The sequence below is a fragment of the Chroicocephalus ridibundus genome, chromosome 15 (assembly GCF_963924245.1).
Source record: "Chroicocephalus ridibundus chromosome 15, bChrRid1.1, whole genome shotgun sequence".
Classification (NCBI taxonomy): domain Eukaryota; kingdom Metazoa; phylum Chordata; class Aves; order Charadriiformes; family Laridae; genus Chroicocephalus; species Chroicocephalus ridibundus.
In genome coordinates, this window is record NC_086298.1 from 8,405,222 (window position 1) to 8,428,344 (window position 23,123).

The 23,123-nt window shown below is 44.0% G+C and overlaps 1 protein-coding gene across 1 annotated transcript in view; it reads right to left on the reverse strand.

The window, feature by feature from the left end:
• Positions 1-236: 236 nt before the first annotated feature.
• NEK6 (NIMA related kinase 6) overlaps positions 237-23,123 on the reverse strand; it is a 63,769-nt gene continuing 40,882 nt past the window's right edge. The window contains exons 6-10 of the mRNA XM_063352702.1: positions 22,241-22,349; positions 20,893-21,000; positions 12,022-12,116; positions 6,049-6,162; positions 237-2,329 (exon numbers count right to left, since the gene is read on the reverse strand). Coding sequence (XP_063208772.1) covers positions 2,219-2,329; positions 6,049-6,162; positions 12,022-12,116; positions 20,893-21,000; positions 22,241-22,349 — 537 coding nt within the window. The 3' untranslated portion in view covers positions 237-2,218. The remainder of the gene's footprint in view (positions 2,330-6,048; positions 6,163-12,021; positions 12,117-20,892; positions 21,001-22,240; positions 22,350-23,123) is intronic.

Below are 23,123 nucleotides of genomic sequence, written 5' to 3' on the forward strand. Positions count from 1 at the left end.
GTAAAGACACTGATGCACAGTTTTCCACTGGGACAACTGATGCAGTTCACACAGTCCATTTGTCTGTTTTCTGACAGCTGTAAGGAACAGTTTCACACACATTTAGGCCTCTTTTTCAGTGGTTTGGGGTTTTTTTATGTTTTCCTTAATACAGGCCTTTTTTTTTTTTTAAACAAAGTTGTTTATTTTGTAAATAATTTTTTTATTTATCTAAAAAATGCACAATTGCAAAAAAATTACCTTTTGAAATACATTTACTTGTAAGCACTAGTAAATTTTATGTAGCAAGAAAGTGACCAGACTCCTCCAGATCCTCCAAGTTGAGCTGAGCCTCCCTGGAAGCCGGGGCTCCTCCGTGTCACACGGGGAGGCGCAGCACAACCCTCCCCGTGTGTAGCTGCCACCACCGCTTAAAGGAAACTGCAGTGCGAGGTGCCAGTCCTCAGTCTGAACCCTAAGACTTGCTAAAGAAGCTGGGTGTAAGTTACCCACGTTAGCATGGGAAGGGGGAGCAATCTGGTGCCTCCGCGACATCCTCGTGCTGCGTTGAATTTCCCGACTCTCTCACGAGCGCAGCAGCCTCCACGTTCTGCTGAGAAGACTCAATAAAATGGCACCTTGCATTAGTAATACCAACATCAGTCACAGAACTTAATAGCTTTGCTAAACTATATAAATATTTCAAATTTGATGGGAAGTCCTTGAAGATGGCACTGCAGTTTTCCTTTAAGTAGAGCAAATTAAGTTTTTAAAAAAAAAAAAATCCACTAGAAGCATATATATGTATGTAACCCTCTAACCCTAATCTTACTCCAAAAAAATTAAGGATTGTATGCTTTTCTTAAGAAAAAAGAAACACAAAACCAAAGAGGCACAGGCTGCATTTGAACTGTCAGGCACAAATCTCCATTTCGGCACGAGCCACCATTGCCCCCAGAAGCGGCGCTGGGACAGTGGGGTTCAGGTAATCCCCCGCCGTCGCCCCCGGCGCGATGTGCGGCCCTGACCAGGCACATGAAATGGAAACACTTGAACGTGAATCCACAGTTGTTCCTCTTCCTCAAGCAGTGAATATTTTCCATTGACAGTAAAGAAACAAATCATTGATTCAATGAATGAATTTAGTTGATTGAAAATTTTCATGTAGTCAAAGACAATGACTCCTTCAAATCAGGTTGAAATTTTATAAAAATTCACATTCTCTAAATTAGCTTTCACAGTTAAATAGATGGGGGCTGATCCTTATGTAGAATAAGGTACACAAAGCATTTTACTACTTTTTAAAAAAAAGTTAAATGTTTAAAACACTGCTTTGCTTGAGTTTTACCTGTAGTACCTAATGTACTACTGAACATGTAAAAGTATCTCCACCAAGATCGAATTGGCTTAGATAAACACTGGTTTTTAACAAGAACCTGTAGTCTAAAAAGAATCACGCCAAATGGGAAAACAAGTTGAAAGAGAAATCATTTGCAGACGCAGTGCGTGTTTTGGGGGGGTTGGCATGGTTTTCCCCAGGTACGTGCTCACCTCATCCCACTGGCTGTAGCCAAGTTGACCGATAAATGCATCAGCAAAATACTCACTCTACGTTTTCAATTAAAAAAAAAAAAAAAAAAAAAAGAAATCTTGAAACAAATGTGTTTCCCACCCCCCAACCCTTCCCCCTTCCTAAGTCTGAAGAGGAGGGAATTAATAAAAACACATAAATGGCTGCTTTAAAATATACGAAGTAAAAACTGAATTTGCTATTAACCATTTGCAGAAGAGGCAAAGTAGCAGTTATACAAATTACACAAAATCTACTGTAATTCTTACATTAGTATAAAGTGATTTCACTGAAGGAATTATTTCAATATTTCACATTACAGTTAAGATAGCAGGGGTGTGTCAAATGCTCCGCCACCCCCGTTACTATCATCTACCCTAGATTACACACGACAGTTTTAAGAAAGGACCCTTAAATGATCTACATCTGTAACATGTTATTGGCCTTAAAAAAAAAAAAAAATCACTTGCAATACCTCACAGAATCTTCACTTTAAAGCATGACCACCTTGTAAGAGTCCTTGTCAAATAACCTGCAGAAATAATGGAGCATCTTGCTATGAGTGCTCAACCCTCTCACTTGTGTGACTGGGCACCAGTCGGTTTCATCTGAGAAATCAAATTCAAGTAAGACTGCGCTGTGCCGGCTCCTCGCAGCGGCTGCGGCCGCTCAGGTGCTGGAGGTCCACACATGCATTTGTTTCGCTATTTGGTGCACGTAACCAATGTCAGGTCTTTGATCGGGATCGGGATATATGCACATGCTGACCAGCTCCCGCAGCTGAAAGAGAGGAAAAAGGCAGGCAAAGATGAACCAAACTGCTGAGTTCTTACTGGGAAAGGCTACAGGAGTGTCTGTCTGACCACTGGAGCCCCGGACAGGAGCTGGGAACCTCTCGTACGCAGACACTCCTGGGCAGACTGCAGGCACACGTCCCTCCCCCTGTCCCATGTCCCCCCCACCAGGGCCAGGAAGAACCTTTTCCACCAAACCTTCCACACTGAAGATCTAAATCTCCCACACAACCCAGTGGATTTTCCGTCACCATTTACCACACGCTGGCAGCATGTGCCTACCTAAGGGCTCCCTGCTCTCGACTGAGAGTGCAACCACCACCTCTGCTCTGTTACTCCTGACTCTGGGACTTTCAAGGCTTTTTCTTTTTTTAATTAAAAAAAAGTATTTTTTTCCTGGGGGATTTTTGATTCACTTCAGAGAACCAGAGCACAGATGACCCGTATCATCAGATGACCAGCAGCTCGTGGTCATGAGCAGGATGGAAAAAAGATCACCCCAGCGATCTGACTGAGCTGAGGGACAGGAGGAATGGTCAGTGAAAATGGACTCTGAGGAAAGGGGCAAGTGGAAGGAGGGGTTTAAAGCCGTGTCCTGAAGAGAGCTCTCCTGTGCAACAACCGCACTTCCCTCTCCACAGCAGCCCCGGTAATGAGCCAGTTCAAGGATTTTAGTGTAAGATCAGCACTTGTGTATCTTAAGATGCTGGAGCACAGCTGCCAGACACCAGCATTTCCTAAAAACCTTTGTGAGGAAGAGAAACTGGCCATTGATTGCGTTTAATAAATAAAATGCAGAAGGGCTGAAGTCTCCCCACCTCCCAACCCTCTTTATTGTGCACATGAAAGATTGTAGCTTTTAATTATACAGACACTGAAAGCTGCTGGTACCCCCGAGGCACCGGGAGAAACAGCCTTGAGCCTCTGATCTTCTCACATCCTCCCAGTAGCCACAGTGCCAATTATTTTAATGGTAATTAAAAGCACGGCCATAGAGCTATCGAGCACACGGCTGCAGCTGCATTACCGAATGCACCCGGTGAGGTTTCAGCTCGGGCTGGAGCAAGGTCCCAGCTTCAAGCCCTTGCTGGGCCCGACGCGCGGCCAGATGGAGGACGAGGCAGACACGAAGCACAAGCAGCAAGGACAGGGTGCGATGCTGCTACCGCTAACGCTTGTTCTGTGCGCACGCACCGAGCGCCGTACAACCCCCTGAGCCAGGCTGTCTCTGGCGTAAACCCAACTCCCCTGCCCGGCCCTCGCCGTCCTCTCCTGACTGCTGCGGGGACGTTTCCTGACCCATCGGGGGGCAGGGGGTGCTGCCTTTGTAACCCTGAGACCCCAAAGATTGAACCCACACTTCAGCCCTGACCAGAGAAGATCACCACAAAACACCCACAAACAAATTAAAATGCTTCTAAAGCTCTGAGCAGAGCCTGTGTTATCAGCACGGTTTGCCTAACGAGCAGCTGTGCTCCCACATACAGACAGCGCCTGAGCACAGCCCGGGAGTTCTGCCTTCTGTCAGCGACCAGGATGGCTCAGGCCTTTCACCATCAGCTCCACGGAACTGACGGCCAGGCCTTGACAAGCACCACCAACCACTATCTCCAATTACTAGCAAATTTGTTTCCTGATATAGAAAACTAATCCTGGCTGGAGTCCCAGCTCCTCCTCCTGCTACGAGCAGCACACCAGTTGATCACGGGAGGATTTGGACTGGTTAGCCACAAAAGGCTACAGGGAAGAGGAACATCGCTGGAAGGAAACACCATGAAAGCAGGCTTTCTTCAACAAACGCTCTGCCTTGTTCACCTGAAACAATGCTGCAACTACGACATCCATGGGATGAGCAGTCAGCCTACAGCCGACGCTCCGCTTTGAGACCGCGTTACCGAAGTGAAGGAAAGACAAGCCAAAGGCTCCGGAGCATCCACAAAGACTCTGGAAGCGTGTCAGGGCCTGATCCTCACCCCTGCCCTCAGGCGGGGGGTGTAAAGGCTTTACCACTTCCCCACATCCCTCACAAACCTGCGGCAGTGACAGCATTGGAGTGGTTGTACACTCTGCCCTTTCAATCTAAACCGGAGACATTCGCTCATTCAGGAAAGTGCCTACATCCATGTGGAGACAACCACATCGACCGCAGGAAGAACAAATTCTTTCTGGCGGAACGTGCTGCTGCAGGCAGCTGCCCCTGCTGCCGATCCTGCCGGCATGGCGTATCCAGCTTGGCTGCTGGGAGCCACCAGCACACCTTCCCCTTTGGCTATCCACTGCAAAAGCAACTGAAAATCCGATCTTTACAAGTACGTACTAAACCAGATATCGTTCGTGGTGGAGTCATGTTCTAATATGCACAAAATCGAAGCTCTTTGCAGTTTCAGAGGCAGCAGCTGATGCAGCGTGAGGAGCTGCAGCCAGGGGCAGAGCCCTGCTCGGGCTGTGTCACGCGTTCCCTTAATAGTGTATGAACACCATCTGGAGCGACTTCTCTGGGACCTGGCGCCTTTGAGCTTTAAACCATCCTTCTCACCCTGGATTGTATCACTGCACTACACACACTCTTTAGCACTGCCAGAGGGAAGCAAACAGACAGTAATTGTAAAGACAGGAAACACATCTGTCAACTTACACTAATTCTTGCTGCCAGCAGGCATATCCTGAGACGCATGCTACAACAGCGTGGAAACGTGAATGCACACAGCCAGGACGTGCTGCTACGGCAGCTCGGGGAAAAAAAAAAAATAAAAAAAAATATTCCACTTTTCCAGAACAGTTCCCAAATAATCTTTTGCATGAGTTACTTGGCAAGTAAAAAATTAAGTAGAATGTAAAATATGTGGTGCAGGGTCCCCTCTCAGGGTGGAGACCAGACCATCTGCTGTGGCCACGTACGGTTATTGCCCCTGCATCCCACCTCCTGCTCCTCAGAACTGAGGTAGAACAAAAGAAAACCCCCAAAGGATACGGTGAACATTTAATAATTACATTAGCCATTTCCTTGCAAATAGAAGGCAACTGTAACTGAATGAGGAGGTAAGGAAAAACAGACCGTTTGTCTAGGTAAGGGAAAAAAATAATTAAAAAACCAGCTCAAAAAGCCCTGAATAAAACCAACATGCATGTTTGCAGCTGAAGTGAAACATCACTTGAAGCACCTCACAAGCATGCACAGTGACAATATTTTTAATATACTCCAGTTCAGCTCCTGCTCTCCATCCCCCACCTTCGTATGCACAAAATCCAGACTTTAGAAACAACTGCTGTAGAGATGCTTATTGCATTAAACTAAATAGCCTTCCTCCCCTCCCCCTTCTTCTTCTTTTCTTGCTCCCCTTCTTACACACTGAAGATTTCATTAACAAAAATTTAAGCATCGTTTTATGGTATGTTATTTTAAGGGAAGGAAGCAAAGCAGAGGGCTTTCCCATGGTTCACTGTTTGGTTTTGCCAACGTCACAGACTTTCGGTTTCAAAATATTCCCCACATTAGGAAATCTTCTTTTCTGTCTTAATTCAGCTTGTCGATATTCAGACATCACGATGAGAGCTTCCTCAAGACAGCCCTAAAGGTACTCAGGCGCCCTGGCCATCTCCTGTTGTGCTCTGGCTACGGGGCGCTTCTCCTCCCGGGGTCCCTCTCCCCTGTGCGGGGAGGAATTCACCACACCCCATTTACCTGACAAAACGTTCCCAATTTACCTTCTCAGAATAATGTTCAGCTGGAAGAGGTGGGTAGTCACATTGCTCTATTTTTTGGCAGAGAGAAAACAGGTTCATTTTATCTCCATAGAAAGGGCTCTGAAGAGCTGCCATCTGTAGAGAAAAAACAGCAAATATTTCAGAAATGCGAGGGACTTGCTAGCCCCCAGTACTCCTTATTTACAAGAGCAAATTCTGTTCTTTGACAGCGAGCAAGTGATGATGTTGCTCTCAGACTGCCCACAGCCGAAGCTGCTCTGAGATGATGACAGTTCCGCACACCTCACAGGCGCCAGCCGTGCCGCAGCCCAAACGCCGCAGGCAGGACTGAGGGAGTGGAGCTGCGGCAGCAGCATGGAGCTGCCCCTGCCACGCAGTGTCCCGTCCCCCCCAAAGCCGCAGCCGTGCCCGCTCAGCACAGCCAGGCCCTGCTCCCGCGCTGGCCTTGGGGGCAGCCCTGCGGTGCCAGCCCCCGGCCCTGCCTCCTGCCGCCACTACCCCTGCCCACCACCCAGCCCCGCAAAGTTGCTATATTTTCCCATCTCTGTCATTCTTTCTGCCCAAAACACTTAAGATGTGGGACACTGGCAATTGTGCAGGTACACAGAAAAAAAGTACCTATTTTTCTAAACCAAGAAATAGGATGCTGGGACTGTTGGGCAGTTAGAAACCAAGTGGCTCAGAGATGACTACGGAAGCTTCTCATAAATGTGACCACCTCTTTAAAAAGTAGCAGCTCTTCTGTCTTTGATAAGATGTCATGGTTTCCATCTTCCCCAGTTATGACCATATTCAGAACAGCCAGTTCATTTGTTCTCTGCGACTAGTGAATTTTTACTAGACTGCTAGAAGGAATTGATTATTTTGGGACATTTGGCTACCTAGAATACGGAGAATCCTGTAAGCATGAGCAAAGTACTTCAGCCTTTAAAAAAAAACCAAAACAACCTCAAAACAAATATCCCCTCCTGCTCGAAATCTACTATTTAGGAAAGAGTCTCCCAGGTAGATTTGGGAACCAAACTAGCGAAACTTTTCCTAATCAGTCTGGTCTTTTTCCTCTTTTGATTTTGTTTTATGAATCCAGTATTTGCATCTCCAAAAGTGACAGATGTGCGAGACGAACAGCCTGCTCATGCAGCAAGGAGAGCGCGATGGAAGGCTCTGGGTGGGAAGAATCCCTTCCGGGCACACGGAGACTCCTCACAAAGATATGTTTGTATTATACTTAAGGAAAGAAACTGCATCTTTGTGTGCGGAAAACCATCAACACTGCAAGTTCTCAACCAGGAGGTCTAGAAGAGGACTGAACAATGAGCCTCAGAAAAATGGCCATTGCAACATGGGCATTTTTGTACTTCGAAACTGGGGCTGACGTCGCGTCTATGAAGGGCAGCCACGCTGCGCTCAGCGCCGTCCCGCTCGCCCTCCCACACCAGCACCGAGCCCAGCGCACCCACCTGTGGCCACCAGCAACACGGGGCCCATCTGTGCATTAGTCCAGGGCGTTACTCGAGCGCCGCCAGGAAGAGGTGGCCCCGCAACACCTCCTTCTAATGAAGCACCACTGGATAATTGTAGGTATTATCCCCTCTGTTTAGATCTTTATAAACCATTTTGCTACAAGCCGCATCAAATCGGCAACCCTCTCCCACTAAGGCCAGCTGAAGTTGATGCTTCTCACTGCAGCTTTAATAGGGGGTTATCTGATTACTATTAGTCTTTTCCTCATTACCATGTGCTGTGAAAGCCATCTGAAGAACGCTGTCTTGTTGCTGACACACACAGCAAGCTCCCAGCAGAATTAAAAAAAGCCAATACTAGATCCTCCACTCCATTATCCTGCAGTTAGGAATCAAGATTGATGGATTATTAGTGTTTTGGTGACAGACAAGCAGTTTTGATTAGGGCCAGGTTTGGGAACACTGCGTTTGTGCTGGATTTCCAGCAGTAGCATGGCCCAGCACTGAGCACCCCCAGCTGCCCCCCCCGTGCTCTGCAGGGGCGGGCTGCAGCCGGGGGTGTCTCACCATAACTTCATTGCCACCAACACGTGTCCCGGTGTTCAGCAATGCAGGACACATCAAGACAAACTATCCTTGGTTTAAATCATAAACCTATCTTTTAAATAATTTAAAGTTATTACATTTCTTCCTTGCTTATTTGCAAGACACATTGGTCACTCTGTGAAATCAGTGACAACGGCTCAGCTGCAGGGGGTCACCTTGCACAGACAGCCCTGCAGAGGTAAGAAACCCTCTGCAAGGAGTCCAGAGCCATTACGACAAGTAATAAAATATATTCTGGACAAATCTCCAAGGTTGTCTCCTTATGTACCACCAGACTAAAATGTTTTTCAGGAAGCTTCTCCAGAGGTATTAATCAGATATCCTGAGAGGCTTAATAAATGGCAACACAGAACACAGGAAGGTACCCAAATGACACTGAAGGACACAATGAACCCAGTACACAGCTCCTAAAAACATCTCAGAAATTTCCAGGCTTGTTCAGTTTTCTGTCTGTGATGCTTCATATAACGTAGCTTGAGCTATCAGCTGCACTGGTGACATTTGCTGCAGGCTGAGGAGAGGAATGACACATTCATCAGCTGCGCAGTACAGCGGCAGGGAACGGGCACACTCCCTCCTCGCTGCTGTTTCCCCACTCCTACCAGCAGCAACGCCCAGTTCTCCATCATCCCCCCACCGACCCGAGGATGAAGAGTCACCCAGCAGGCACACGAAGGAGCCCCGAGGCCAGGCGAGAGTCCGACAGCCCCGTCCTCATGCCCTTTCAGAAGTTTTTGAAGGCAAAAGCTGAAGTTGTATCGCTGTAACCTCATTACTGTCCTAACTGGAACAGGCATATCAGTGGGGGGAAAAAATTACAGGCTCCAATTAGAGCCTCTAATCTCCAATTAGAGATTGATAGCAAACTGCTCTCAATCAGTTAAAACAAAACTGGAGAGCCCAGCATGCAAAACTGTTCCAAGAACAACATTAATGGGCGCATTAGGGAAGGCACAGAAGGCAATCAAAGGTTAAACAAGGTCTCTGAGATTTCAATACCAACATCAATAACGGCAGGAAGGTTGAAAGGGATTTTTCAATTCCCTTAACTTTTCTCTCCAAGTCTAGTTAAGCAGTCATGTGCAAAAGAGGAGGAATGAAAAGGAAATACTGTGGAGTTTTGGGTGGTAAATGCAGGGAATTAACATGGAAAGAGATTGCACAACCATCCTGCCACAACAGGCAGGTCTGCGGGGCCGTGACTGCAGGCGCTCCAAACCTCTCCCTACCAACAGCCTGGGATGCTCCCTTGGGGCTTGCTCCTGACGGTTTGATTAGAGCAATTACTGCAGGACAGCTAGATCTCCATTTAAAGTGACCACCATGCAGCATGACTGGTTAAAAAATATATATAGGAAGCACTGTTAGTGTTTAAATTGATCGTCTTGCCAGCACAGCTAAAGTCATTGCTTGTAGCTATATTCTGGGAATTAACAACTTATTTCTATCCTCTCCAAGTTATCTTGCTGACAGATATCTACAGGAAGTGAGGGATGAAGACAGTTACTACTATATTGATAAGATTTAATAAAAATCACTGTATGATTATCAATGTCAAAGTTAAGTGGTGCTATGTGGCATCACATCCCAAACCCCTCAATGTTCCCTAAGTGGATTCCAGTGGACACGCGTGTCTCTGAAGGCAATTTGTACATTAAATCTCTCTGCAGCTTATCTACACAATCTATCTGGAGAAATATCAGAAGTGACTCATAACCAAACAAAACATTGCTTCCTTACTTTGAAGCCAAATGGAAAAACATTCTTGTTACAAGAAATTAATGAAGATAAAATACAGTTCCTTCAACGACATGTGAATTTGATTTTTTTTCATTTTCCAAATTCTAGAAAGTTTAAAAAGTCAAGTAGCTGTTTATCTACTGAACACAAAATTGGTAACTGTCCAGTCTTCCTTGCAATTTGCAAGATCTCACAGCTCCTGCTCACAAAGTTAAGGCTTACCTACGTAGGAAGTAAATTTAAAAGCGCTTCACATGCCAAATCTTTCACATGTTACTGTAGTACTGCTACTCCTACCAGAGAATTATGTTTAGTGCGCAATTAAGTCAGTCAGCTTCTTGAAATACAAGGAGTACCAAGACTACTGTGCCATAAGGGGACCATATTGCCTGCAACAAAAACATATCTTAGCACAATGCTAAATATTTCTCTCTGCATAAATCTGGAATCCCATCTCCAGCAGAGCTGAGCCTCAGGAATGAGTCAGAGCCTGACGGCGCAGCTCCACGCTGCAGCAGCAAACCAGCAGCGTGTCCAACTTGAGCCACTTTGACTGTTACCCATAGACTTGGCAAGTCCAACACACCACAGCAGGGCCAGAGCCCCGGACTCAGCAAAGCCTTAAACTGAGAATTCCTCCGTAGGCCCAATATCTGAAGCGTACCCGGAATTGTTCAGCATAACGAGCCACTGGGAGCTCAGGCTTCCGTTGCTGTTCCCACAGAAGAGCCTACAAATTCCTTTTCAAACACGACCAGCAGACCCAGATACACACAGCTATACTGTATCATTTCAGTTTTCAATTCTCATTAGAAGCATTACAAGCAAAACCATCCTTTATAAAAAAATACCAGCTTTTTAACGGTATGAAGCTGCTGCTGCAGGAATTATTAAAACTCTGAGTCCCCAGCACCAGTCTCTCAGAGAAGGCGGACACCATGCGGCACCGTCACACTCTGCCAACAGCAAAGGGGCAGCTACGGAACTGCTGGGCGCAGGGCTTGGTCCCACAGCGGGTTACCCGCTAACAAGCACTTAGTGGTATTGGCCGAGTGCTCTTCCCAGGAGTACATAACAGTGACAAGCACCAAATTCCTACTGGGAAGACTGCTGTTATGGGAAAATTTACTTTAATACCATCTTCTCTTATAAAAGGTTTGTGTAATTAACTAGCTGAAGTACATACTTAACTACAGTAGATTTCACACCTGATGTGCTCACAAAATAAACTACATTTCTGTTTATTCTCTAATTCCATGTGGTTACAAGAAGTTGTAGTGAGAAGCAAAATGCCATCAGTTCACATAACTTATTATCCAAAGAGGATGTGAGCAATATTCTTATTTCTAAAGATCCCAGGGACTCATAATTCTCTGGGCTGGGAAAAAAGCTTTCTAAATGTTGACACGTGCTTTCACGTGAGTGCAAAGATGCATACATCTAAAAAAAGATTAAGATTAGATTATAAATGAGTAAAAGACTATTCAATACCCCTTGATCCCTGCTAAAAATGAAATCACAAAACTCAAAGTACTGTTATAAAAATCATAGCACTTACTGTCAAAATATATGTAACAGCTTTTAAGAAAAAGTTGCACACTAAGTGTGTAGTTCATACAAAGTGTGCCTGCTTTGCGCCTGTGCTTTTGGCTAGAAGACAATGTAGAAACAGAAAAAATTCCATCTAGGGTCTAATAAAGTTAGACAGACTGATTTCACATTACACAAAAACTCTGTTTTTCTTCATTGAAAGCTCCCAAAATTAAAATATTCCAATCGCTCATAATTCAATTTAACAAACCAGTAGTTTACATTCAAATGAATTTGCTATTTTTGAAACAAATGCAGTGTTCAGGAGAAACTACGAACACGCTGCCCTAATAACGGCGCTGCTCACAGCAGGAAGACAGACCGCAGTGAGCTGCTTGTGTACGTCTATGTCCTCAACATCTACTGTGACCTACCGAATTAACTCTGTGCAAGTGCTGTGTGGCACAACCCCTTTGTTGTTCATGCTCAAAAAGCACATGATAAGCACAGAAAGAGTTATCTCTTCATAAGGTTTCTCAACAATTAAGCTAAAGTAATTCTGACGTACTCAATTTCTGTACCATGTTTTGTGGTTAAGACAAACCTGGGGAAAAAAAAGTTAGAAGATACTTGCCTCATACAATAAACAGCCCAAAGACCAGATATCAGATTTAAAGTTATAGCCGTTTTCATGTATTCTTTCTGGGGACATATAGTATGGAGTTCCCACTGTAAAAAACAAACAAACAAGGAGTTATCGTCTTAAAAAGTGACCGTGCAACCTGTATTAGACAGAAGTTAGGTCTAGCATGAATAGCTCATTAGAAAAGACTGGCACAAAAATTTGGAAGCAACTCATGGTTTTGAAGGTGTAGAACCAAATATATCCTCACAGATAGAGCTAGACAATGGTGAACATTACTGAAAGTAGCTTCTGTATTTTTGAGATTTGAGGCACGTTTTCTTCCCCTTCCAGTCTTCCAAGTACATTCAGAGTGTCTCGGACAGACAGAGCAATCGTAAAGGACCATCCTCCTTTGGTTCACTCAACAGCACTGAAACCGCAAGTCAGATGTCACCAATGTGCTCAGCTAAAACACGACCCCCGTGACGGTGGCTCCGCTGAATGCTCCCCCCCCACACTCCGCCCCGGCGGCGTGACAGAGCGGCTCCCACGCTGACGGGGTGCCCTGGCCCTTTTAAGGGTTCAGGAGACCGCTAACTGCAGCAGAGAAATGGGAGTAACAAGCCCAGCACCAGACAGGTATTCAAAAACTTTCTGAAAGAACCAAGATAATCATCCCGAACTTTAAAACACTGCTCCAACTTGCAGTCACGTCAGAAGCCGTGGGATTTCTATGTACTTCCAGAAGTCTGTATTTTATCAAAAGAAATTTACCCCAGCATTTTGGACAGAAGTTACAGGAAATTATTAATAAATTCCTTACCTCAAAAAGGCTCTTTTTTAAATCCTAAATAAGTTTCAGTTGTGGTACTGAAAATACAAGACATCCTGGCAGTCTCAACTACATCAAATAATCTTCAGATACATCATTTATTAAAACATCCAAGGACTTTATATGCTCTCTCTTCTCCTGCTTCCCCTGCTTGCCCATCCCCTGTCAATTTTTTATTTTTTTTTTCTTTTGGCATTCCAGTGCATCCTTCTCCTAATTAAAGACCTTTCCTCACAAGATGGCAAATGTTTAATTTGCCTGTAACATTCAGTTTACAATTTCTCTATTTGAAATGCTGCCTGCAGACAGCTGGAAGACTAATAAGCAGCTGAAGGATGGGGTTAAAGCTGGGGGGGAGAACAGCCACCACCTTCCCCCAGCATTCCTAAGGAGAGGGTCGCACACTGTAGGGACAAATGAGTTCTGGGGCAGAAAGCAACAGCCTCCAGAAAGGCGAAAACCACCCCCTGCCGAGCGCAGAGATGACCCAGCACAAAGGCGCTGCTGGCAGTGCGACACCTGAGCAAGGTCACCTTGGGGTCCCTCCAGCTCAGAGCACGCCGTGCCAAGCATCCCTGTGCATCACAGCGAGCCCTGCTCCCCTCAGCCCCCAAACCCAGACACACCGGGATCCCTTTGACACAGGCACCGGGCAAGGCCTGGCCTCACAGCACAAAGAGCTGTTTACAGCCCCAAAGAATTCACAACACGTATATAAACCAAGCCACAGAGGAACGGTTAGACGTGGGCAGCACCTGAGGAGTCAGCCCATAGTCCTCCTCTGTACATCAGCATCCTAACAGAAGCTGGAAATCAGAGACATACAAAAACCTTCTCTAGGGTCATTTAGTCAAAACAAAGAGCATTGATTTGAAATTAGTACTGTCAATGCTGGCATGCAATTAATTATCTTGGAGCTATTCAGAAATGTATCTTATGATGTGAAATTAATCCTATGGCATCGGTGTGAAAAATAAGGCATTACAGGAATACATATATAAAACGCTACTTCACAAAACAGAACAAGTAACCAAGAAAGGGGACCACTACCCTGACTGGCTCGTTTATTTGCTCCCCCGGGACTTTGCGTAATCGGCTGCCCTGAATGGTAAACTCAGCTTGTCCTCGCAAGTCATTCACATCAGAAATTACTTCACAATGTGTGTACCCTAATGAGAAATTACATTTTTGCAAATTTTACACAAACTACAACACAGGAAAAATACCACATGGAGATTATTATATTTCCATGCTCAGCAACGTCCTACCCAGCCTAAGAGCGTGCCAAACTGACGCTGTCCCAGATCTGGCTGGCTTAAATTGCCAGAGAAAGGCCTCTATGTAAGGATGAGACCAGGGTTCTGTTAATAGTTAATAATTTTTAACAGACTGCACAGAGTAACTTCACAGAGCACCAAGAGCAGGACAGGACTCATTCAAAGAGCTCACCAAGGCTTTCCGTGGATCTCTCCCATGTGCATGCAAGATGTGCACAAGGGACAGCACCGCTCTCCAAGAAATTCCCACACATTTGCCAGATTTCTGTACAAGAACCGACTTGGTTGGAATAGCACTGATTCATTTTCCTGCTTAAAGATATGCAGCTGCAGCAGAAACAGTGATTCATTACGTGAAGTTCTCTTGAAGACGGTTCGAAGTCCCCACTGAGCACCAGTGTGTAAGACACTTCCCTGCCTTCAGCTTCTCAGTGCGGCTGGTTGTCTCAGATGTGCCTGGGGAGCGCCCAGCGCAGCCCCAGCCCAAGCCCAAGCCATGCCAGTCCTTCATGGCTGGCAGGAAGAGGAGCGGGGCAGGGGCGTCCGGCAGCACCCAGCTGGCAGGAGGGAACACGACGATCATTCCCACTCCCGCTCCCCAAAGTCTTCGTGCTGCAGAGTGCTGGTGCCAGGGGCGGCCTCCGGCTGCGGCTGTTCTTGCGATCAGTTATTCCGGGTCACTGCGTGACAAGCTCAGAGCAAATAATAACGTGTGGGCTCTAAAGTTATGGCCTTGCCTTCCATGTTAGCAGGGGTCTGCTTGGTAGGCTAAAATTGTCGTTTCAGATAATGCCTTAAAACGACCTTCGATCAAAGCAGAATGACAGGGTTTATAGTACGGATGAGTGCGTTATAGTCCGTATTTGATTTTTTTGCGCAATAGTCTGTTCCATTATATTAATGGGTCTGTGGAGCCGTCCATGCCTGAGCTGATTTTATGAAGTCTACCTTGCACATTTACCTATCATTACTGTAGTGTTGTCAGCAAATGTATGAACAAGCAGGTCTCTGCGTTTCAAAACTGATGCATTAATTTTTAAATAACTGTCATGATAAAAGACTGACAAGCCCAATTCTCTTTATGGCCTGTCCAACATTATGTGGGAATCTCCTGTAATGAGCATCTTCTAGAAAACCGCACAAGGCTTCCAGTGCAATCAGTCAGAGCTCACCATTGCATTACATTAGTCAATTTGACAAGAATAGTCTAATCGGAGACTATTAATCAGAAACTTTCTTTGGCATTTGCCCTGCTGAAAATACAAAATATTGTTCAGATTCAATATTAATCACCAGCTGGTGGAGTAATGCCTTTAAAGTTATAAAGGTCGCAAAACGGTAGAGAAGATTATGACTAAGCAAGCATCTTCCCATTCTACTCCTGAAAGTTGAAGCACTTCACTCCAGTACCAGCCTCCTTCAGCGATCCCAGAACACCATCTCCTCCTGCCCCTGCAGCTCCACCGGTGTGTGCAGCCACAGCCCAGGCCGCACAGCTCTGCGACATCCGCATCGCCCCAGTTAGGGAAATGCTAGTTATTCCCAGCTAGATTAAGAGCAGCGCCTCTTGTTTCCCCAGGAAAACACACAGGCAAAGGCAGAAAAGTTATTCCAGAAATAAAATTCAAATTCCTTTCCTCTCATCTATAGTTTGAATCAAAAACCCCACCTTCTGCAGCTGCAGCATCCAGTGTGTGTACGCACTCTAAGCAAACTCCTGCATCTGCCACAGAAACACCCCGTGTTACTCCTGAACTCAGCAAGTCTTTCACTGCACAAGGAAGTTCATGCTCGCTCACTTCAAAATCGTTTTCCAGCTTGAATCAGAGGAGTTTTGTTGTTGTGAAAGTGACCGTGGCCGGGTTATCACTACAGTCACACACAGGATCGTTATTTTCTATACAGAGCCTCTCCCTGCCAGGGAGATGCCAAACTCATCCGTAGCCGCACACTGGCAGAAACAAGGGAAAATCCGATTCAGACTTTTAGGAGGCTCTATCAAGAGTCTCATTCACCAAATTTAATGCACCACAGAGGAGTCCCTGGCAGCAGCAGCCTCCCGCAGCTTCAGGCAGATCGTCATTACACTGAAATCAGTGCAGAATATTTCCAAATATTTTAATAGGCTCTGTACTTTGGGTTTTTTTAAATGCTATAAAAAACGAGCATCTCCTGAAATTAATCAAACTCCATAGCCATGTTTGGCTGCAGTACAAAAAGCGATAAGGAAAGCTTTTATTGTTCTGCCTTTGCCAGCCCCTTCCAGCTAATCTTTAATACTGAGCTGAACGGTGTTTCTGAATCTATCACTTTTCCTTCTCACAGCAGGGAACAGATTTCTGAATATGAAAGAACCTAACAAATTCTGACCTTTATTGTATCTTTACAGAGTATTCCCAGTTTCAAACCAAGAGATATCAGAGCGCAACGCGGCCCTCAAAGGGGTAATACTGATTAAAGCATTCCTTCGTTCTAGAGATGTTCCACTCCTGTCAAAACAAACTTTGCGATGTTTTGAAATACTCGTGATTTTTGAAACATGCTCATTACAAATGGAAAAGGCAAAGAACTATGTTCAAAAACCTGAGACGCCATCCATGAGTAACAAAAAAACCACCCAGTTTTAAAAATAATAATTATTTCCAGAACTATTAGCTTATCTTTAATATGTAAGACACACTATTACATATTCCGTGAAAATATATACAGTTGAGAAAAATATTTTAGTATGTTTTAATACTATTTGGTGGCGGAAATACAGCAGGGAAGCCACTCTGCTTGAAAATGAGAGTCCACAACTCTCACTGTCTCATCTCTCCAGACACACCTGTAGGTTACCAAGAAAAATTTACAGCATTATTAAAAAGGAGTTGAGTTCACAAGTGTCTGTTTGTAAACGTTTGCATTACTTGGGGTATGTTTCCAACAAAAAGGCTGAGGCCTTTTCCCAAAAGGAGAATTTGGGAAATAGCTCATCTTTGGGGAAATAGCTGAAGTGAAAGAGTGGTCAAAGGCAATAAATATACTGTAAATCCCTTCAAATCCCTGAGCTACCCCTAGTAATTGTTCCGGGGGGTGGGGGAGAAAAAAAAAGATTAAATCTACTTATTCTTACAAAAGAGAATAAGTATTTTGTGCATAACACTGCAGCTGTTTTTACAAGACTTGTTGCTCTAAGCTATTTTTTTATTAGCGTTTAATTACATATGCAACACTACCAAAGTTTTTATAGGGTTTTTTTTGTTTTGGTTTGGGGGTGATTTTGTTTGTTGGTTGTTTTTTTCCCCTGACATGTAGGTAGTACAACGTACCTGCAGTAATTCTGCAGCAATCTTTTCTTCCACAAATACTGTACTTCAGGCACAGACCAAAAGCCCAAAATTTCTCAAAACGGACAGAATATTGGCTGTTGAAATTTTAAGTGGATTTCTTCCATCCATTTTTTCTTAACAAATACTGTCTACTAGCCCCTTGAAGTACTGGGATTTTGTTTCAGATAGCAAATTGGCTTTGTCTGACAAGCAAAAAAAGAAAAAAAAAAACAAACCAAACCCACACAAATAGCCCCTTTAAGAAAGAGCTTTCCTCACGACTGCAGTCTCTCCCTGCTCACCCTCACAGCCAACAAGAAACCCAAGGAACGTGTAACGCCCCACGTACTCCAGCCCACCGCTATTTGCGTGTTCTAAACTGGGAAGCATTGACTTATACGCATTCCCCCAAAGGAAAGTCTGCTCCAAGTTTGTTCTTGTCCAAGAATAAATAATAAATCATCTGCTCCAAAACAAGACTATTTTGTGTAAAATTTTTTCTTTTTTTTTTTTTTTTAATTTCTCTTTTTTCTTCAAAATGTAAAGCCAATCAGAAGCTTTGGACGACGCCAGGTTTATCTGGCTAAGAATGAGTATTACACCAGTTCACAATAAAGTTATTCATTTTAATATTAATGGAAATTCTCTAATTTATTACAGCTCCTAGTAAAACAAAATCTACCAGCTTACTGCTAAGTTTTCCACAGTCTATACAGGTTTTAAACACACTCTGCTATTTATAATTTTCATCTTATAACTAGTTAGGTTTTATAGCAAGTTAATGACTTTAACTTTCTAACAAGCATATTCGAATAACCTTAACTGACGAGATAAATCTCTGGATGCCCACCTCAGACCAACAAAATTTATAATGGACCCAATAAAACATCAAAACCAGACAAAAAATACTCCTAGCCCTATTAAATCTTAAATGAACGAGGCGACACCTGGAAGCACATCACACACCAGTACAGTAAAATCAACCCAAACCGCGTGGCGTCACACACCCAAACTCCAGCATCCAGACGTCATTACTGAGTGCAAAGCCCTGGGTTAAGTATAGCCATCCTCTGCAGTGAAACTGCCTGTCGAACAGGTAGCATATGGCCCCTCTGGGAAAAAAAATAACCATACAAATGAAAGAATGGGAGAAAAAAAAAAAAAGTCTATGAATGTAGTAAAATGCTCGCATTATAAACTAGAATAGGCTTTAAAAGTTTTTCAAGAAAATAGTAAAAAAATTTAAAAAATTTGAAAAAAATGACAAAGCACTGCTTCTCACTTCCTGCTGAATTGCCGTGCCATTTCCTCCTACGTCCCCCAATAAAATGAAGTTTCTGTGATATTCAAGTCCATCTCCATTAAACTAAATCCTGGAGCTTCTGCTACAGGGGAGCTTAGATTAGGGAAGGAAGGACAGTAAGCCACCATGTTGCAGTGTAGCAAGATTCACCTTAGCTACACTCATTACCTTTAAACCACGGCAGTTTTCTGGAAAAGCTTGTGCATGAAGAGCTCTCCCCTATGGAAAAGTTCTCTCAAGCCATGCAGGGAGAAGGGAAAGTGGCAGAAGAGGCGCCGCCTGGGGAATTCCCCCTCCAGCCCCAGCGGGTTCCTGGTGTTCCTCACCCATCCCACCATACAGCTGCCTTTCCCAAACCAGTTTGGTTACCTAGTGAGACAGGAGGTGCCCACATTTCCCCTCTCGCAGATCTGCCCGTGGAGGCTTTCCAGGGGATGGGGCTTTGGCCGCTGCCCCGGCGATGCCCCCAACCAGCCACGCCGCCGGTCAGGCATCCCACCCTTGCTCCGAGCAAGGCGCTCGCCTGCATCTCGCGCGCTGTGTATGGGCAAATCTTTCATTTTTCTTTCATTACCCCGGCATGTACTGTCACTTAATTTTTATGTATGCAATCCTTCCTGACAAATATGATCTGCTGCCTGGTAATTCGTCTGACGTTCATTCTGTTCCTTGCTCTAATTACAGCTCCCATTCCTGACACGGCAGCGGCCACGCTGCCGCAGCCCGGTGGTACACCTGTCAGATGGGTCGTGGTACTGCCTAATGCCCTTTTATGCCAGTCTGATGCTAGCAAATACAAAGAAAGAAAAAAAAAATTAGATGAATATATTTGCATAAGCCGTGCGTTCAATTCATGGGTCAGCAGCCAGAGAAATGACGGATCAGGGTGGTTGCCGGGGCAACGCGGCTACGGGAAGTGCCCGGCATCGCAGCCTGGGTACCATGCTCCCGTTTGCAGGGTATTCATCACTCACGGCTACTTAAACAAATGTCTTAATTAAACCAAAACCAAGATCAGTAGAATTCCTGCTGCTACAAAACCTATATGTCTGGCAAATTGCCAAAAAAAAAAAAAAAAAGAAGCTTCAAGTCTGCATATTTTTTGATTGTAAAAGTGTTCTTTTTACTTGGCTACAAGAACTGCTGGACATGGTGTTGTGCCCATCCCTCCCACAACACAACACACCGTCTCCTGCATCCCTCACTGCTACTCCTTTAGTGTTTTGCGCCTTATTCACCTGTTTCCAGGATGCTGCTGATTTGAGGAAGTGCAAGGTTCACGCGGAAGAGGCTTCACGCTTCCCACACAAGCTTTCTTAATTAAGAGAGAGCAACCCCGGTAAAGGTCACAAGCTTGGCTTACATGTGCAGCCAGTTCCCGAGCCCCAATTTATTCTTATTAATATAAGTGCAGCAGTCAAACTAGATAAGATCATATAATTAGACATGATCATATTTTTGCCTGTTCAGATGATGCGATTGTAACTTTCTGGGAACAGGATTTATTTTAATCTATTAAGTACAGTGTGTATATAACCTAGGATAGCTTTTGATGCAAAGGAAAATCTCCTAGTATTTTATTACAGTAAATTGTAGAAATGCCTCATTTTTTTTAAGCACACACAAAATAAGGCATATCTCTTCCCTTTTTGTGCACTGAGAAGCCCCAGTGTTGTTGGTGAGTATTATCAATTAAGTTTGTATGCATATAAAAACAATCCAGCAAGACTCGGTGGAGGAAACTGCACAAATAGTGAAACAAACTTTGTGTGTCCAAAATCAACTGTGACAGCTAAACGTAAAAGAGCTTAAATACTGCACTAAAAGCCAAAGTTCCTTCACTGCTGTAACACAGAAGCTCCTTTGTGACTCAAAAAAATTGAGACCCATTAATAAAAATGGAAAATCAGCCACCTCTCAAGAGGTTACAGACACAATTATGAAATACTTTACACTGTAAGACTTAAAGAATACGGTATACTTTTCTATAGCACTGTAATTAATGCCAATAGTAAAAGTGAGGGAGAGAAAGTATTTAAAATACATATCATAGAAAACACCATATGCATCCACCAAATCAAGTTTCTGTCGTAGCACGAGGACAGACGCCTCTTCTTTTGAACATCCCCGCTGTCAACTGTACCAGAACCATCTTACCTAAGGAATGTGCTGCGGTGGTTTTAGAACTAAAAAAACGGCCTAATCCAAGATCTCCCAGCTTCACCACCCCCGTGGCTGTTATAAACACGTTGGCTGGTTTTATGTCTGCAAGAAGAAAAAGGTAAGAGGTCAAAGCCACAAAAGGTTATTTGGTTCTAATGCTGCAATAGAAACATAGCCTGGAGCGCTCTCTGTACAAAAGAGGTTCGAGCAGCACCGTGTTTCTTTATAGCTTTGATAGGCTGAATCTTCCAAGACTTCAAGCTCTGCACATACACAAAAATCAGAGTACACTTCCCAACGCACAAGAAATACCAATGAGGGAAAATGTAGGAAACAGCACAACAGAATAGAGGAAACCTCCTTAACGGGTGGAAATCAAAGGAATAAGTCTGCTTCTCTTTGGAAATGATCGCTTTCTGCAGGATACTGTTCTGCCCACCATGGTCCCCTCACGCCAAGGGCAAATTATTGTCCCACATATCCATAAATTCTGGGCTCTATACAGCCCAGTTTGTTCACGGAGCGTAATAATTAGCAGAAGCCCCGTTTCCTAAGGAGCCATGTCAGGATGGAGTTAGTGAGGCTTTTTCCTCACGTTAAAGCAGAGTAAATGTGCGAGGCTCCAAATTCCAGCCACCAATTACAGCCCTAATTCAGGTACAACTGATAAACTGCATCAGCAGATGTATAAAGGAGCAAAAATTATATAAATAGTGAAGCATTCACTATTTCAAAGGACGAAGGAAATAACAAGCAGCAGAGACTGGTATTGGTGCCTTTTGGGACATTTGCATTTCCTGGGTCAAGTTCTTCACAAAGCATTTCATTTACGCTGGAAGAAGCGACATAATTTTTGGATAGAGCTCAAAGTTACAAAAAGTTTTAAGACAAGAGATTCAAAAATAATTAATGAAAATGAAGAATAGGTTATGAGAGTGTGAGACTTATTTGTATTAATATTTCAGAAAAGCTCACAAGACAGAAAAACTCTTCTAAACTCTCTAAGGTCACAGCTAATGTAATGAAGACTATTTCTTAGAGTTCACTGGATCCAGTACTCTCAGCATTTTACTTCTGACACTTCTCTAATGGCAAGTTTGACACTTCTACTTAATATCAGTGTCTGGAATACAAAGCAGCTCATCTTCCTAATACCACGCTCACTTCGGACTGAATCCTTTAACAATGAGGCAGAGAGACAGAAGGAGAAATCCATCTTGCAAGCTCCAGCCTCTCTAAATGCGCATTGGCTGAACATCAGCATAATTGTTTTTGAATGTAGGCGCTTACTAATTGGAACATTATATTATTATTCAGTGAAAAGAGACTGAATTAATGTTACCTCTGTGCATCACCCTGCGGGAGTGCATGTGTTCAACTGCACTGCATAACTGCACAAAATATTTCCACACCGTCCTTTCCGGGATTAACCGTTTCTGCTTTTTAAAATACTGTGGGAGAAAATAAATAAAAGATCAGTGGAAAAGCAACGTATTTGACTCATTCCTGCACTCGTGTTACTCAGCTGCAGGTTGCTCATGTCTTCCACATCTGCAGCAGCATGACTTTTCTTCTGATTAGCTTTTAACTCCTTCTCTCTGTACGTAAACTTCAGTGCAGTTCACTAATTAACAACTATTACGAAAAATACGCTTAAATAGGTTTGACATTTTTGAATGGACACAAATTATAATCAGCATTAATCTCCTTAATTACCTTGCAAAACATATTTAATGCCTCAAAACAACAAATGTCTCAAATATTTTGCCTTAAGTAACAAAAGATAATTAAAAAAAAAAAGCTTGTAACCATTCGTTATTGTACAGTCTATTAACAACAAGGTAATCTGCTTCCCCATTTAAAAAGCTGGCCCGAGCATCGATGAAGTACCATGTTTCTTCTGTGATCAGGTAGAATAATATGTTCTATTTCATGCATACTAGGAATACTAAATTAACTGAACCATCTCCGGTGAGACAAAAAGACACTACTGATCGAGAGACGCGGATCTGGAACAAGACCATTGTGTGCGCGTTTACACAGCACCAAAGGGAGCTGAGGCTGGAGTCAATGGACTCTGGGCGCTAACGGATCTCAAATAAAGTAATTGTGAGCGTAACGTGCACAATACAAAGGAGTGCAGCATGGGGATGCTTCTCTGCAATACTGAAGTCTTCTTCCCGAGCAACTTAACTACAGGAATAAATAACCAGCTGCACAATTCA